Source organism: Denticeps clupeoides, chromosome 15, assembly GCF_900700375.1.
Source record: "Denticeps clupeoides chromosome 15, fDenClu1.1, whole genome shotgun sequence".
NCBI lineage: Eukaryota > Metazoa > Chordata > Actinopteri > Clupeiformes > Denticipitidae > Denticeps > Denticeps clupeoides.
Window position 1 is genome coordinate 426,598 of NC_041721.1, and position 15,903 is coordinate 442,500.

Genomic DNA, 15,903 nt, shown 5'->3' on the forward strand with positions numbered 1-15,903 from the left:
TCTCTCTCCCTCTCTCAGGAACAGGAGAACACGGCACTTCCATAAAGAGGATTGGAGGTTTATGGTTAAGTAGAGCAGGGAGACGCCACTTCAACGCCGTGAAGATGCACCGACTCTCTCCAACGTGGCTGAGACGCTCTGCGTCGTTTTACTTTGTTTACACCGAGTTTTACTCGCGAGTCTTGTTCTGAGTCCTGTTCCGGCATCAATCATTTTATTCCGGTTCAAACGTTGTTGTTGCCGGGCGGTTTGTGGTAATCTCACCTGCAGATGGTCCACAGGCACCGGAGCAGCTGGGAAATCCTCTTACCCGACACTTCTTATCCCGAGTAGCGTACACGCACCCTACAGACGATTTACCTTTACAATATTTACCGCATTTACCAGACGCCCTTATCCAGAGCGACTTACAGCCAGTAGTTACAGGGACAGTCCCCCCCTGGAGACACTCAGGGTTAAGTGTCCTGCTCAGGGACACGGTGGGGGTAAGTGTGGTTCGAACCTGGGTCTTCTGGTTTGTTGGCGAGTGTGTTGTACCCGCCAGGCCACCATTTATTCAGCGACTCGTGGGACGGCCACATGACGCCCTCTTGTGGCCATAAGACAGGTACTGCTTATAAGGTTTAATTAAGAGAAAACCTTGGAAATACAAAGGAAACTGACTTCAAAAGTGCAGCACAGCACACGGTGACGCGGTGAAACGTGTCCTCTGTATTTAACCATCACCCTTGGTGAGCAGTGGGCACCATGACAGGCGCCCGGGGAGCAGCGTGTGGGGACGGGACCTTCATCAAGGGGACCTCAGTGCCACCTTGGCGGGTCGGGATTCGAACCGGCAACCTTCTGATTACAGGGCCACTTCCTTAACCACATTTACATTTACAGCATTTACCAGACGTCCTTATCCAGAGCGACATACAATCAGTAGTTACAGGGACAGTCCCCCCCCTGGAGACACTCAGGGTTAAGTGTCCTGCTCAGGGACACGATGGTAGTAAGTGGGGTTTGAACCTGGGTCTTCTGGTTCATAGGCTACTACCACACTTACCACGAGGCCACCACGGCCTCAAATCAAGCAGGAACGTGAAGGTACTTACCGCCTGTAAATATTTAAAAAGCATTTGTCTGTTGGTGTGGGCGTGGCCCGAACTTCAAAGCCCTTCGGGGAGGAAAGTGAAGAAACAGGATGAACGGCCACTTACAAGGATAACGTCCCCGTACACCTCTGCTTTTTATAGTCCTGGAAAACAAGTGACATACGTCTCAGGTCCACACGTCATCGACCCCGAGGGAGAGGCCAGCTCCCAACTGTAAAGTCCTGCGTGAGAGAGGGCCAAGTAGCTATGTAATAACGAGCCTCTCCATGCAGACAATGTGGGATTTAAAGTGAAGTGATTGTCACACGTGATACACAGCACACGGTGCACACAGTGAAATTTGTCCTCTGCATTTAACCCATCACCCTGAGTGAGCAGTGGGCGGCCATGACAGGCGCCCGGGGAGCAGTGTGTGGGGACGGTGCTTTGCTCAGTGGCACCTTGGCGGATCGGGATTCGAACCGGCAACCTTCTGATTACAGGGCCGCTTCCTTAACTGCTAGGCCACCACTGCCCCACTGGGGTTCGAACCTGGGATTTGTCACCGTGTGTGTCACATGACCCCCGGATTGCATGATAATTAACACCAGAAGGGACCCTAAAGAGGACTGAATATGAAAGGTGAGAGGTCAAGTTCAGCTTTGGTGAGACAAGGAAGGCAGCTGGTGGCGTGATGACGAGCCACGCCCTGTACGCTGGTATTTACCGGGACTTTTTTATAACGCGTCAATGAGGGACAATTTCCTGTGTTTGCACAAGAAGCGAGTGGAACCCGAGCCAAGCTACAGGCCCGGACAAGACAGTGTGTGGACAATGCAGTGCCACCAAGACACATGTCCCTGCTGGAAACCCCACAGTCCCACAATTCCCAGGGGACGTTTCCAGAGCGACTTACAGTCAGTAGTTACAGGGACAGTCCCTTCTCAGGGACACCATGGTAGGAAGTGGGGTTCGAACCTGGGACTTCTTTTACCCACTCTGCCACCATACCACCTTATAAATGAGGGTGAACTTGTCCAGACGGGACCTTCCCAGGTGTTGTGCAAGTTCCCATCTTTGTGGGCGGGGCTGGAAAGTGGACGTCATGATGACGTCATCAGACGGAAAGCGAAACTCTTCATGAGAAGCGGCAGCGTGGTGAGAAGGTGTGAGAAGGTTGGAAGGGAGGTCTGGAGATGCTGAAGGCGGCGCTGGCCGGAGCCCTGCTGGCCGCCGGCGCGGCGCTGCTGGTCCTGGCGGCTCTGGCGGACTTCGTCGGGGGTCTCATGTTCGAACCCGGCGCCTGCAGACGGGACGATGTCTGCCGTGTCCGCCGGACAAAGTGTCCCGACCGGGGGCAAGACGGGCAGCCAGCTGCGGGGTTTTAAATGGAGGTAACTGGTTTTTTTTTACCATTTCCTGCATATTCTGCTGTAAAGAACTTCAGTTATTTATTGTGTGTGTGTGTGTGTTTTTTAAGGTTTTTATAATGACATCAGACAAGAACAAAGAAGCCATAACGCACAATTTTACAGAGGAATCTAGAACCTTCTGGAAGGAGCTACTGGTATCGGAGGGCTGCTGTAGTCCTTAATTAAAAACTCACATCATCTGCTGAGATATGCAGATTTTTTTGCTTTTATATCGGCCTTGTTGGACCCTAATTCTCTACCTGACGTCCCTTTCTGAAATTCGGTGCAGAATTACAGACACTTTGATCCAGTTCCAGAATGAGATTTCCCAGGACGCGCCGTTTCGCCGTCTGTTGCGGAAATGACGTCATCGCCAGCATTCACCAACCACAATGTTCGGTGCAGACAGGAAGTCGTGTCCAGAATAAAAAAAAAAAAATCCCCTTATGATGTCATAAGGGGACAAATTCCAGATTCGACCGTCTGAACGGTGAAGCAGAATGACCAAAACACTCTTTACACCTATCGCAATGCAGGACCATGGAGAGCCCGGGCAATTCGTAATGATGTTAAATCATCTCACAAAGTCACATTTGTTCTGGACACTTGTGTCTCTTTGCTTCCCAGTATATTTATTTATATAGATTTTATATATTTTAGCATACTAATTGACAATTTGGCCAAAAAGATTTTATTGTTTTATTATGCTTCTTCTACTTTGTCTGCAACTACCTTCATTTTCCCTTGGGTTACTACTGTAATGCTTACTGTTAATAAAAACAACAAACCAATGGTACTGTAATCATGTAATGAATATTTAATTAATTTATCATAACTGCATGTACACTGATGCCTAAAAAATAAGGTGACAAACGAATAAAAGCTATTTTCACAGTTTATTCCACATAATATGCTGCAGAAAGGACTGCTTCAATGCAATGTTATAAATATTTACGAGCTTCACACCCCAAACTTGCAGAAAAAATTACATTCAGTGCGTCAGATGTGGTGGCCTAGCAGGCAAGGGGGCGTCCCCGTAATCGGAAGTTTGTGGGTTCGAATCCCAATCCGCCAAGGTGCCACCGAGGTCCCCTTGATGAAGGTACCGTCCCCACACACTGCTCCCGGGCACCTGTCATGGTGCCCACTGCTCACCAAGGGTGATGGTTAAATACAGAGGACACGTTTCACTTTCATCACTGGCACGTCATGTGTGAGAACAGGGAAAACTAAATTAAATAAAAACATTTATTATCTATGTTTCTTCTTCTTCTAAATGTTAATTCCCTGCTGCCAGTTCAGAAAATAACGGCCCTACGCAACAAACATGTACACTTGTCAGTGAGTACATCGTTTTTTTTCTTATGAGTTCTTTATATTGTAGTATTTACTATACTGACATTTATGATAGACTGGGCCAATGAATTGTCTGTTTAGTCTAATAATAGTCAACAGTGTTTTTTAACTTTTTTAACTCATCAACGCTAAACCATTCCTGTGTGGGATTGCACCCTGATTTCATCGTCCTGCGCGGAGATTTCTTAAATTTGGGGACGTGGCAACTCCGACCCAATCAGGCGATTCGGAAGCCGCCGACGTTTATTTCACCTCCTTTCCAGTTCGCTGCTGATCTTGTTCCGGTTCCTCGCACGTGATTGGCTCGGCGCGGCCAGTTCGCGCGTCTGAACCAATCAGGTCGCTGCGCGTTGGCTCAGCGCTGAGTAAAACCACGCGGCCAGGCGACCGCGCTGAAGTGGACCAATGGGAGCGCTCGAACATTCGGGCTGCGGCGCGATTGGACGGCGACGTTCTTCTGTCCAGGAAACGGGGCGTCGGTGTCGGTGTCGGGGCCTCCGTGTGTTCGCGCTGGACGGGACGCATTGTGTCTGGAACAGTCTGTCAGGTAGGCGACGCTCGGTCCTTCCGCCCCGCGTACCGGGGCCGTCGCTCGGACAGCCACGCAGCGGAAACACGGTTCACGCGTGGCCGTGGGCTTTGTTCTGCGTTTATAACGTGTCGTTGTCGCCCGTGGGGTGCATGTCCCCCAAATAACGGGTATTATAGTCCGGAGTAATAAAATCAGAGGTGTTCATATGGCCATTTTTGGTTTGGTTCGGTGCGTTGATTATATAACATGCAGAGTGTATGAATTATGGGGGAATAATTCCAGATCCTGGCCCGGTGAGGATGGAGGTCCGGCCGCTGCTCATGTGCTTCGCCCTCTGCCTGGTCTACGCCACCAGCAAGCCCACGGAGAAGAAGGACCGCGTCCACCACGACGCCCCGCTCAGCAGCAAGGAGCACGGCGACGACGCCGGCAACTTCGACTACGACCACGACGCCTTCCTCGGCGAGTCGGAGGCCAAGACCTTCGATGACCTCACTCCGGAGGAGAGCAAGGAGAGGCTGGGGTAGGAGCAGGAGAAGGTGTAGATGTTCCCCTCGGTCCCACCGCCCGTCTTACTGCTTACGTCCTCTTTTTTTTTTTTTTTATTCCTCAGTAAAATCGTGGACAAAATTGACCACGACCAAGATGGATATGTGACCGAGGAGGAGCTGAAAGCGTGGATCAAAAAAGCGCAGAAGAAATACATCTACGACAACGTGGAACGACAGTGGAAGGACTTCGACCTCAACAACGACGCCAAGATCTCCTGGGACGAGTATAAGAACGTCACGTACGGGACCTACCTGGGTAAGGGGGACGGAGGGCGTGCTGGCGGTCTGCCCGCTTTAAAAGCGCCCCACGTTTGAGCTCGTGTGCTTGTGCGACCCCGCAGAGGACCCCGACCCGGACGACGGTTACAACTACAAGCAGATGATGGTCCGGGACGAGAGGCGCTTCAAAATGGCCGACCGAGACGGGGACCACATAGCGGACAAGGAGGAGTTCACCGCCTTTCTGCACCCTGAAGAGTACGAGCACATGAAGGAGATCGTGGTTCTGGTAGGTGAACGTCGGTCATTCGTATTTGCCACATCATGTGAGGTGAACCTCCTCCATCCCCTTTTTTCAACTAGGAAACGATGGAGGACATCGACAAGAATGGCGACGGCTTAATAGACTTGGAGGAGTATATTGGTACGTATTTATTTTTTATATCGTCCCCTCTGTCCGGAGTTTTATTCACCAGCACCGCGCCGGTCTCGCCGCCCTAGGGGACATGTACAATCACGAAGACGAAGCGGACGAGCCAGAATGGGTGGCCACCGAGCGACAGCAGTTCACCGAGTTCAGGGACAAGAACAAGGACGGGAAGATGGACAAGGACGAGACGATGGACTGGATCCTTCCCGCCGACTACGACCACGCCGAGGCGGAGGCCAAGCATCTGGTGTACGAGTCGGACAGCAACAAGGTGAGCGGGGACGCCGGTCAGAGCCGCGTCTCACGTCTCCAAAGGCCTTCACCTCCACTTTCTTCTTCTTTCAGGACGGGAAACTCACCAAGGAAGAAATACTCAACAAATACGACTTGTTTGTCGGAAGTCAAGCCACAGATTTTGGCGAAGCGTTAGTACGGCATGATGAATTTTAGTTGGATTATTATTATCATTTTTTTTTCTAGATATGACTTTTAAAATGTGTTTGTTACTGAGTATTATTTATTTTATATGACCTCCTGTTCCAACACTAAGCAACTTTAGTTTTGTGGTTTATTTTTATTAATTATTATCGATGTTGTCATTATTATCATACAGTTTCTGTTTGAATGGCAAGATAAGCGTCCTTTATTTCATTTAAGTTAATCCTAATGAATTTAAAGCTAAGTTTGCTTTTGGTCAGTTTTTCTTTCTTTCCTTCACATTCCCGGCGTCCACATAAAGCAGACGGAGATGCGTTCTTATTTACCACAAAAAGAATATAAGCTTTTTTTTTATGATGATATAGACGAAATTGCACCAGTCCACTCGGTTTTCGGATCCCTGTTCGTGCCTTCTCCATTTTTGCCTCTGTAAATGCGTCTCGAGGCGCAAAGTTGACATCGTTTCAGGTCCAATAAATGTTTGCAACGTTAAGTCTGTTTGGGGGAAAAAACTTCACTCATCTGCATCGGTCCCAACTCCTGAATTCACGTGGGACAACGATGTTGTTCTGGTTCTCCAGACCGGAAATACTGAAGCAGCTGGTTTCATATTAAGCATGCTGAAGAGAATCAGGAAATCTGTTCCGTTTAATGAAACGGACAAGCAGTTAACAAATAAATCACTTTAATAAACTGATGGCCTTCATTCTGTGTCTTTTAATTCAAATACTGAACTCTTGCTTTTAATACGTTTAAAAAACTGCACTTTTTTTCTTCATATATTATTGCCAAGCATACAGTTGAAGTAGAGGAGATAGCACCATGAGCATCACATTTATTACAGTTTCTCACTCTAATTATGAATAATTAGAAGCAATAGGTAAATAAAAAAATAGCAAAACATGGTGATGTCTACATTTGTTGCTAATAAACCCAGATGTGCAACTATAAAGCATTTGTGGATATTACAGGAGACCCAAAAGAAGTTAGCACCAAGTAGCACCGTGTGGAAATTCGATTTTTTTATTTCATATGTCGTTTTAATGCACGTCTTTACACGCTTACAGCATTTGATCAGTTCTAGTGTGTGTGTGTAAGTGGGGAATTGTACTCTACAGAGTTTTAGTGTCAGCGTTGGTGTATTTGGGGCGTTAAAGGCCCAGAAGTGAACACGAATACACGTGGTAGCAGCTCACGCTCATATTTCGCATTGGACTGTATTTGAACGTTCCCCCTGGAAACCTGCACCGACCGCATTTTGGTTCCTACGTCCGCGTTTCCGCACGGGGCCGTTTTGGCGGGACACGCAGTTACGTTCTGTGCGCCTGAGATGGCGGTCAGAGACCAGAAGACAGGAACCGAATAAAAAAAGCCCCCAGCGCGCCGCCGTCCGCCGTGCAACGCCGCCTTCCCTCCCCGCGTCCGCCGAACCGCCGCCCCGCCCCGCCGCGCCTCGCCTCGCCTCGTCGTGTAACCGGAGCCCGGGGCGCAGGAGATATGGATGGTGGCAAGCCGTCCCTCCCCGTCGTGTACCAGGCTGTGCAGGCGCTGTACCACGACCCGGACCCGGCCGGCAAGGAGAGAGCCTCGGTGTGGCTGGAGGAGCTGCAGCGATCGGTAAGCGGCCCGGGCCCGCCGGGGTCGGGGGACGGAGCCTCCGTGTTCGCTAGCTGGCTAGCGCTAGCCGAGTTAGCCTAGCCTGGCGGGCGGCGGCGGGTCCCCGCGGGGTCCCGGCGTGGAATAAACACGGGGAGCCCGTTCACGTCGCGCTCCGGGTCGCCCGTAATTTAATTTCAACTTTCCGGAGTGAGCAGCGGCCAGGCGTGGCACCGTTTCCCGGCGTTTTATATTAATAATAATGATAATAACGCGTCCTTCCCCGGTCCGGGTCGGAGTTCATGCCCACGCCGCTTCCTAATTATCCCCCCACTAATTAACATGAGTTCCTGTTTATTATTATAATTGTAATGTCTCATCTCCTCTTCCATGAAAAGTCATTTAGGGTGATGGTAGCCTAGCAGGTAACACACTCGACTATGAACCAGAAGACCCAGGTTCGAATCCCACTTACTACCATCGTGTCCCTGAGCAGGACACTTAACCCTGAGTGTCTCCAGGGGGGGACTGTCCCTGTAACTACTGACTGTAAGTCGCTCTGGATAAGGGCGTCTGGTAAATGCTGTAAATGGAAATTTCGGGGACATTTAAATACAGCGGCTGTGTTAATAAGAACCAAGTTGAGATTTATTCAGTGACTCTGAGAAGGACAAGGCGCTTCCTGGTGTCACCTGGCCAGGCGGGCGAGGACTCTCCGCACGGTTCTACTTCCAGAAACCCAGGAGATGAACGAATGGAGGCTTCAGAGAACGTATAATCTGACCTGTTCATTTTACATTTACAGCATTTACCAGACGCCCTTTTCCAGAGCGACTTACAATCAGTATTTACAGGGACAGTCCCCCCCTGGAGACACTCAGGGTTAAGTGTCTTGCTCAGGGACACGATGGTAGTAAGTGGGGATTTGAACCTGGGTCTTCTGGTTCATAGGCGAGTGTTTTACCCGTCAGGCTACTACCAGCCTACTCGTCTCGTACGAGTGTCTCCAGGAACATCAGAATAAAGGTGGCGGTGGAGTAGATGTATCTGCACGCGGTGGACGTCCCGTTGTGAAATGTCCATTTTGTCTGTCCAGATGTACGCCTGGGAAATCTCGGACCAGCTGCTCCAGCTGAAGCAGGACGTGGAGTCGTGCTACTTCGCGGCGCAGACGATGAAGATGAAGATCCAGACCTCGTTCTACGAGCTTCCGCCCGAGACGCACATCGCGCTGCGAGACTCGCTGCTGTCCCACATCCAGAACCTGAAGGACCTCTCGTCCGTCATCGTCACCCAGGTAAGGGCCGCGCCCGGTCCCTCCGGCTCCCCGCAGAACGTGCCGGGTTGACTCCGTGTCCTCTTCTCGCCCAGCTCGCCCTCGCCATCGCCGACCTGGCGCTGCAGATGGCCTCGTGGAAGGGCTGCGTCCACACGCTGATCGAGAAGTAAGAGTCCGGATCTTCTGCGCCGGGAACGCCGGGCCGCTTTTTATCTCACGCCCGCTCGGCTCCTTTCTCCCCGAAGGTACGGAAACGACATCTCCGCCATGCCGTTCCTGATCGAGATCCTCACCGTGCTGCCCGAGGAGGTGCACAGCCGCTCGCTGCGGATCGGGGCCAACCGCCGGTCGGAGATCATCGAGGACCTGGCCTTCTACTCCACCACCGTGGTGTCCCTGCTGGTGAGAGTCGCCGCGGCGCCCCGAGTTTCTCCGCTTTACGCCTTTTAATTACGCTCCCGGTCTTCTGTCCAGCTGGGCTGCGTGGAGAAGTCGGCCAGCGATGAGAAGATGTTCATCAAAGTTTTCCGCTGCCTGGGCAGCTGGTTCAATCTGGGCGTGCTGGACAGCAACTTCATGGCCAGGAACCAGCTGATCATGGTTCTCTTCCAAGTGCTGGTGAGTGGATGAAGGCCACAGTCACCGCTCGGGTCAGGAAGGTATTCCGGACAAGTCTGGAATGTGGTGTCCTGGCGGTTAATGACTCGGCCCCGTAATCGGAAGGTTGCCGGTTCGAATCCCGATCTGCCACTGAGGTCCCCTTGATGAAGGTCCCGTCCCCACATACCGCTCCCTGGGCGCCTGTCATGGTGCCCACTGCCCACCGAGGGCGATGGTGGTGGTAGTAGCCTCGTCTATGAACCAGAAGACTCCACTTACTACCATCGTGTCCCTGAGCAGGACACTTAACCCTGAGTGTCTCCGGGGGGGACTGTCCCTGTAACTACTGGTTGTAAGTCTCTCTGGATAAGGGCGCCTGGTAAATGCTGTAAGTCACCAGGCCACGTTAGGAAGGAACTTCCCACCCAGAAGATGATCAGAAGCGGAGGTATTAGAGCGTTTTGGTGTGACGTGGCGCTTGACGTGGGATTTATTCGGTCGGTTGGCCGTTTTTAATCAACATCTCGGTTTCCTGTCTCTCGATTTCTCTCCTCCGCTCTCGGGCAGCAGAGAGATGAGACGCCCACCAACCTGCACGAGGCGGCGTCCGACTGCGTGTGCTCCGCGCTCTACGCCATCGAGAACGTGGACACCCACCTGCCGCTGGCCCTGCAGCTCTTCCAGGGCGTGCTGACGCTGGAGACGGCGTACCACATGGCGGTCGCCAGGGAAGACCTGGACAAGTGAGTGGGGAAGTTGGCCGGACGCGGGCGCGGTTTTCTTTATTTCTTCTTCATCTCAACCTGTCTGCGTCAACAGAGTTCTGAACTACTGTCGAATCTTCACCGAGCTCTGTGAGACGTTTCTGGAGATGATGGTGAGAACGCCAGGACAGGGCTTGGGGGACTTGCGCACCCTGGAGCTCCTGCTGATCTGTGCTGGTCACCCGCAGTACGAGGTAGGGTCCCCAGACATGACCGCGTGACATGATGTAACATTAATACGAGTTCCCCGAGCCTGTCTACGGTCCTCCAGTGGCTAGACATGGTGACAGGTGTGAAGAGGGTTTTGGTCGTTCTGCTTCACCGTTCAGAGATCGGTGACGGTCTGATCCGGAATTTGTCTCCTTATGATGTCATGAGGGGAAAGGTTACCTCCCGTTTCTCATGCTTTTCCTGCCCCTCCCCTAAAACATGATCTCCACCGACCGCCATGGCTTCCAGACGTGAGAAGTATTTCCGTCGCTCGGTGATTGGATGTAAAAAAACGCGAGACTCTGAAGAACCGGCGGGTTCATTTCATTTTTTCTAGAAAAACATCGACACGACTTCCTGTCTGTACCAAACATTGTGGTTGGTGGACGGTGGTGGTGACGTCATTTCCTCCTGCTCGTCCCGCCCCTCTCCTCCTCATTAGCATGTAAAGCTACAGACGGGGAAACATCTCGTTGGACCAGAATTTCGGACTTCAGATACAGAATTAGGGGACCAACAGGACCGATTTAAAAGCAAAAAAAATGTAGTCACGTCACCTTTAAATAGAAGAGCCAATTTGTCGAGTTCAGAGGCAAAATCGACAAATTTTGATAGAACATTTCGTTTGATGGATGATGTTCAGACATCTCACGAAACCACATGCCCTCTTTCCCCGCGTGGACTTTTATTTGAATATGCAGTACAGTACAATATGATATTAAGGGGACGTGAAGGACCGAGTTGACCGACCACGTCTGATCTGAACGTGGTTAATGGGGACCTGCTGCGCAGGAGTCACGTCCTCGCGTGGAACCTTCACGCTCTGACTGCACAAAATCACAGAATCTTTGTGCTTTTTACTTTACTGCTCTTTTTTATTTTTTTTATTTTAAACATTGTCTTTCACTCATTTGCACACCTTCATCCCACCTGTTACACATATTTTATGTTAAAGACGTAAAATTGTAATATTTGGTTATGTTTGCAATACTGTGGTCTGTATCAGTCGCTAAATGCATTTCACTGCATATCATAGCGTATATGACTGTACGTGAGAAATAAAACTTGAACTTGACTGTGTTCTGCGTCTCGCGTTCAAGGTGGTGGAGATCTCCTTCAACTTCTGGTACCGTCTGGGAGAGCACCTGTACAAGACCAACGACCCGGCACTGCACTCCATCTTCCGGCCGTACATCCAGAGACTGCTGCACGGCCTGGCCCGGCACTGCCAGCTGGACCCGGACCACGTGAGTCCCGTACCCGTACCCTCGCCCGTGCCCCGCCCGCGCCCCGCCGCTTTACGTCCTGTCCCCTCTCCTCAGGAAGGAATACCCGAGGACACGGACGACTTCGGGGAGTTCAGGATGAGGGTGTCGGACCTCGTCAAAGACGTCATCTTCCTGGTGGGATCCACGGAGTGTTTCTCCCAGGTATCCAAGTTGTATCGCCATATATCGTGATCTCATCGTGTCGCGAGGTCCTCGCCAACACGCGATATTTACGTATTCGTATTTTATTTCTGATCCAGCTGTACTCGACACTGAAAGACGGGAACCCTCCGTGGGAAGTGACCGAGGCCGTCCTCTTCATCATGGCGTCCATCGCCAAGAGCGTAGACCCGTGAGTGGCCGTTTTATTACCCTCTTATTTCCCCGAGCAGACTTGGGTCTCTAACGGAGGTTCTTCTACCATCCGAGGGCTTTTACAGGCTACACATGGTGTTCATGCCTCTCGTCCACAGCGAGAACAACCCCACCCTGACGGAGGTGCTGGAGCAGGTGGTCCTGCTGCCCAACACCGTGCACCCGGCGGTGCGGTACACCAGCATCGAGCTGGTGGGGGAGATGAGCGAGGTGGTGGACCGCAACCCGCGCTTCTTAGGTACAGTTTTTATATATAGATATGTATATATATGTGTGTATGTAGGTATATATAATGTATGTATATAACCGCCGCCGTTGCCGCGGTTACTTGTGGAAAGAGCGCACTGCAGTGTCTTGTGGGACGACGCGTTGTCTGCAGACCCCGTCCTCAACTACCTGATGAAGGGCCTGAGGGAGAAGCCTCTGGCCTCGGTGGCGGCGAAAGCCATCCACAACATCTGCTCGGTGTGCCGAGACCACATGACCCAGCACTTCCAGGGCCTGCTGGACATCGCCCGCGCGCTCGACTCCTTCGCCCTGTCCACGGACGCCGCCGTGGGTCTCCTCAAAGGTAGCGGGTCGCTTCTGGTCCCCACGTTTAACGTTCATTTCGTCTCAAGGCTCCGCAGTTGCCGCTTGAGACTATGAACCAGAAGTCCCAGGTTCAAACCCCACTTACTACCATCGTGTCCCCCGAGTGTCTCCAGGGGGGGACTGTCCCCGTCACTACTGACTGTAAATGTAAATTGTTTAAATGTACCCGGTGAATCAGACTAAAGTTGGGCGTCTCCTTGGTAACGGCAGGTACGGCGTTGGTCCTGGCCCGCCTGCCCCTGGAGAAGATCGCGGAGTGCCTGAGCGACCTGTGTGCGGTGCAGGTCATGGCCCTGAAGAAGGTGAGGAGGGGCGTGGCCGTACTCGGCCCGTACTCGGGCCGTACGCGGCCCGTACGCGGCCCGTACGCGGCGGTGTGGTTTGACGCGCGTGTCTCGTCTGCTTTTTGGCAGCTGCTGGCTCAGGATTCCAGTAACGGGAAAACCGCTGACCCCACGGTTTGGCTGGACAGGCTTGCAGTCATATTCCGGTACGGAATTTTCTCCCCGCCGTATTTCTGCTCGTCTTCTGAAGTGCGTGATAGTAGCAGATGTGTGTTTTGTACTTTTATTTTTATTGAGTGCATTTTACAGCGTTTCTCGTTTTTAAAGTTTGGTGTCACTTCGGCGCCCAGATCTTAGTCGAAGGGAAACGAAACCGCAGTTCTTGTTTTTTCACCGTTTCTCAGTTTCATCTCGTGTTATTTCAGACACACGAACCCCATAGTGGAGAACGGACAGACGCACCCCTGTCAGAAGGTCATTCAGGAGGTGAGAGGTCATTGTCTGGAAATAACCACGACTTCGTCCCCTTTTATTTACTTTTATTAGTAATTGGTCCCCTTATTGTATTTTTTGTCCCAGATTTGGCCGGTGCTGTCGGAGACGCTGAACGCCCACCAGGCGGACAACCGTATTGTGGAGCGCTGCTGCCGCTGCCTTCGGTTTGCTGTGCGCTGCGTTGGCAAAGGCTCCGCCTCCCTGCTGCAGCCGCTCGTCACACAGGTGTGTGTGTGTGTGTGTGTGTGAATGGGTGAAATTTAAATATGCAGATCAAACAAACACCTTCAGTCGTTTTAAATGTTTTAAATGTTTTAGTTTAGTAGGGGTGGTAGTAGCCTAGCGTGTAACACACTCGCCTGTGAACCAGAAGCCCCGGGTTCAAATCCCACTTACTACCATCATGTCCCTGAGCAGGACACTTAACCCTGAGTGTCTCCAGGGGGGGACTGTCCCTGTAACTACTGACTGTAAGTCGCTCTGGATAAGGGCGTCTGGTAAAGGCCTTTAAATTCAATGCAGTGTAGCGAGATCTGCGCTCAACAGATGACATTTTTAAGATTTTAAATTCATATGTGGATCACGGCACATTTATTTCTGGCTTTAGAGGTCAACTCAGTGGATCAACTGGTCTAGTTGTTCACATAACTAGGGTGGTAGTAGCCTAGAAGACCCAGGTTCAAATCCCACTTACTACCATCGTGTCCCTGAGCAAGACACTTAACCCTGAGTGTCTCCAGGGGGGGACTGTCCCTGTCACTACTGGCTGTAAGTCGCTCTGGATAAGGGCGTCTGGTAAATTCTGGACGTGTTTATTGCATTCTCCCGGCTGCAGATGGTGAGCGTGTACCAGGTGTATCCCCACTCCTGCTTCCTGTACCTGGGCAGTATTCTGGTGGACGAGTATGGCATGGAGGAGGGCTGCCGGCAAGGTCTCCTGGACATGCTGCAGGTAAGGAGGACGGGGGTTTCATGATTGGGTGTCTTCCTACGGGGACTGTCCCTCTGGATAAGGGCGTCTGTATCCGTCTCGCAGGCTCTCTGCATGCCCACCTTCCAGCTGCTGGAGCAGCCCAACGGCCTGCGGAACCACCCGGACACCGTGGACGACCTCTTCAGGCTAGTCACCAGGTATCTGGCTTCGGGGAAGAAGGCCGCTCCTCGTCCTCGTCCTCCTCCTCTTCGTTTACTCCTCCTTCTTCCTCCGTCCCAGGTTCGTTCAGCGCAGTCCGGTCACCCTCCTCAGCAGCAGCATCATCATCCACATCCTGCAGTGCGCCATCGCCGCCACCACCCTGGACCACCGAGATGCCAACTGCAGCGTCATGAAGTTCATCCGGGACCTCATCCACACCGGGGTCACCAACGACGTAACGCCGCTCGTACCCAGTTCCGCTCGCGGCCGCGCTCCGCGCTCCGGCGAGAGGTTAATGCCGTGTGCTCTTCCTGCGCAGCACGAGGACGACTTCGAGGTCCGGAAGCAGCTGATTGGTCAGGCCATGGAGCAGCACGGCCAGCAACTGGTCACCCAGCTGGTGCACACGTGCTGCTTCTGCCTCCCGCCGTACACGCTGCCCGACGTCGCCGAGGTGCTGTGGGAGATCATGGCGTTCAACAGGCCGGTGAGTTTCATTTCCACGCCGATAGTAATTAACCGTAACGTGTAAAATAACGATGAAGGGGCAGCGGCGGCCTAGCGGTTAAGGAAGCGGCCCCGTAATCAGAAGGTTGCCGGTTCGAATCCCGATCCGCAAGGTGCCACTGAGCAAAGCACCGTCCCCACACACTGGTCCCCGGGCGCCTGTCATGGCTGCCCACTGCTCACTCAGGGTGATGGTTAAATACAGAGGACACATTTCACCGTGTGCACCGTGTGCTGTGCTGCTGTGTATCACATGTGACAATCACTTCACTTTTTCACTTTAAACGTCTTCTGGTGCGTGTTATTTTATAAACCGCCACCAGGGGGCAGGCGGCGGTGTCGGCGAATCAAAACCCGATTATAAGATATCTGAAGGATATTATGTGTCGCGGTGCTGACGGTGAATCGGGACCTTGTTGCCCGGGTTACGCGGGACTCCAGGGTCGCGGTTTAACCGGGTTCCCTCCGTGTCTTCTTCTTTTTGAACGGCGTGCAGACGTTCTGTCGCTGGCTGGAGGCGGCACTGAAGGGGTTACCCAAGGAGACATCCGGCGGGGCCGTCACCGTCACTCACAAGCAGCTCACCGACTTCCACAAGCAGGTGACCAGGTGAGTGACGCCGTTATGCTGACTTTAAAATCGCTCTTCCCTTCAGCTCGGGGTGGAAAATTTCCTGATTATTCATCATGAATTCAAATTCAGCAAGTTTTAGAAAATCTGTACTACTAACTACCATATTACTACCACTTACTACCACATGTCCCTGAGCAGGACGTTTAAAA

At 52.0% G+C, this 15,903-nt stretch overlaps 2 protein-coding genes across 4 annotated transcripts in view; both read left to right on the top strand.

Annotated features, from left to right (window-relative positions):
- Nucleotides 1-4,249: 4,249 nt before the first annotated feature.
- On the top strand, nucleotides 4,250-6,708 carry calua (calumenin a). Its single transcript, XM_028954875.1, has 7 exons — nucleotides 4,250-4,391; nucleotides 4,659-4,899; nucleotides 4,990-5,183; nucleotides 5,269-5,435; nucleotides 5,510-5,570; nucleotides 5,648-5,847; nucleotides 5,922-6,708. Exons 1-7 carry the CDS (start codon nucleotides 4,250-4,252, stop codon nucleotides 6,024-6,026), a joined length of 1,110 nt encoding a protein of 369 aa, XP_028810708.1. The 3' UTR covers nucleotides 6,027-6,708.
- Nucleotides 6,709-7,301: 593 nt separating this feature from the next.
- Nucleotides 7,302-15,903, top strand: part of tnpo3 (transportin 3) — a 10,554-nt gene continuing 1,952 nt past the window's right edge. Inside the window, exons 1-21 of one of the 3 annotated variants that reach the window (XM_028953808.1) lie at nucleotides 7,302-7,631; nucleotides 8,707-8,907; nucleotides 8,982-9,055; nucleotides 9,135-9,291; nucleotides 9,364-9,507; nucleotides 10,057-10,232; nucleotides 10,309-10,447; nucleotides 11,564-11,710; nucleotides 11,786-11,893; nucleotides 11,992-12,083; nucleotides 12,205-12,344; nucleotides 12,486-12,677; nucleotides 12,911-13,002; nucleotides 13,114-13,190; nucleotides 13,410-13,470; nucleotides 13,564-13,704; nucleotides 14,315-14,431; nucleotides 14,516-14,610; nucleotides 14,693-14,849; nucleotides 14,934-15,101; nucleotides 15,618-15,730. In XM_028953808.1, coding sequence (XP_028809641.1) covers nucleotides 7,512-7,631; nucleotides 8,707-8,907; nucleotides 8,982-9,055; nucleotides 9,135-9,291; nucleotides 9,364-9,507; nucleotides 10,057-10,232; nucleotides 10,309-10,447; nucleotides 11,564-11,710; nucleotides 11,786-11,893; nucleotides 11,992-12,083; nucleotides 12,205-12,344; nucleotides 12,486-12,677; nucleotides 12,911-13,002; nucleotides 13,114-13,190; nucleotides 13,410-13,470; nucleotides 13,564-13,704; nucleotides 14,315-14,431; nucleotides 14,516-14,610; nucleotides 14,693-14,849; nucleotides 14,934-15,101; nucleotides 15,618-15,730 — 2,711 coding nt within the window. In that variant the 5' untranslated portion in view covers nucleotides 7,302-7,511. Of the gene's footprint in view, nucleotides 7,632-8,706; nucleotides 8,908-8,981; nucleotides 9,056-9,134; nucleotides 9,292-9,363; nucleotides 9,508-10,056; nucleotides 10,233-10,308; nucleotides 10,448-11,563; nucleotides 11,711-11,785; nucleotides 11,894-11,991; nucleotides 12,084-12,204; nucleotides 12,345-12,485; nucleotides 12,678-12,910; nucleotides 13,003-13,113; nucleotides 13,191-13,409; nucleotides 13,471-13,563; nucleotides 13,705-14,314; nucleotides 14,432-14,515; nucleotides 14,611-14,692; nucleotides 15,102-15,617; nucleotides 15,731-15,903 lie in introns of all 3 variants that reach the window. The other 2 variants (XM_028953806.1, XM_028953807.1) reach the window with 2 other exon arrangements.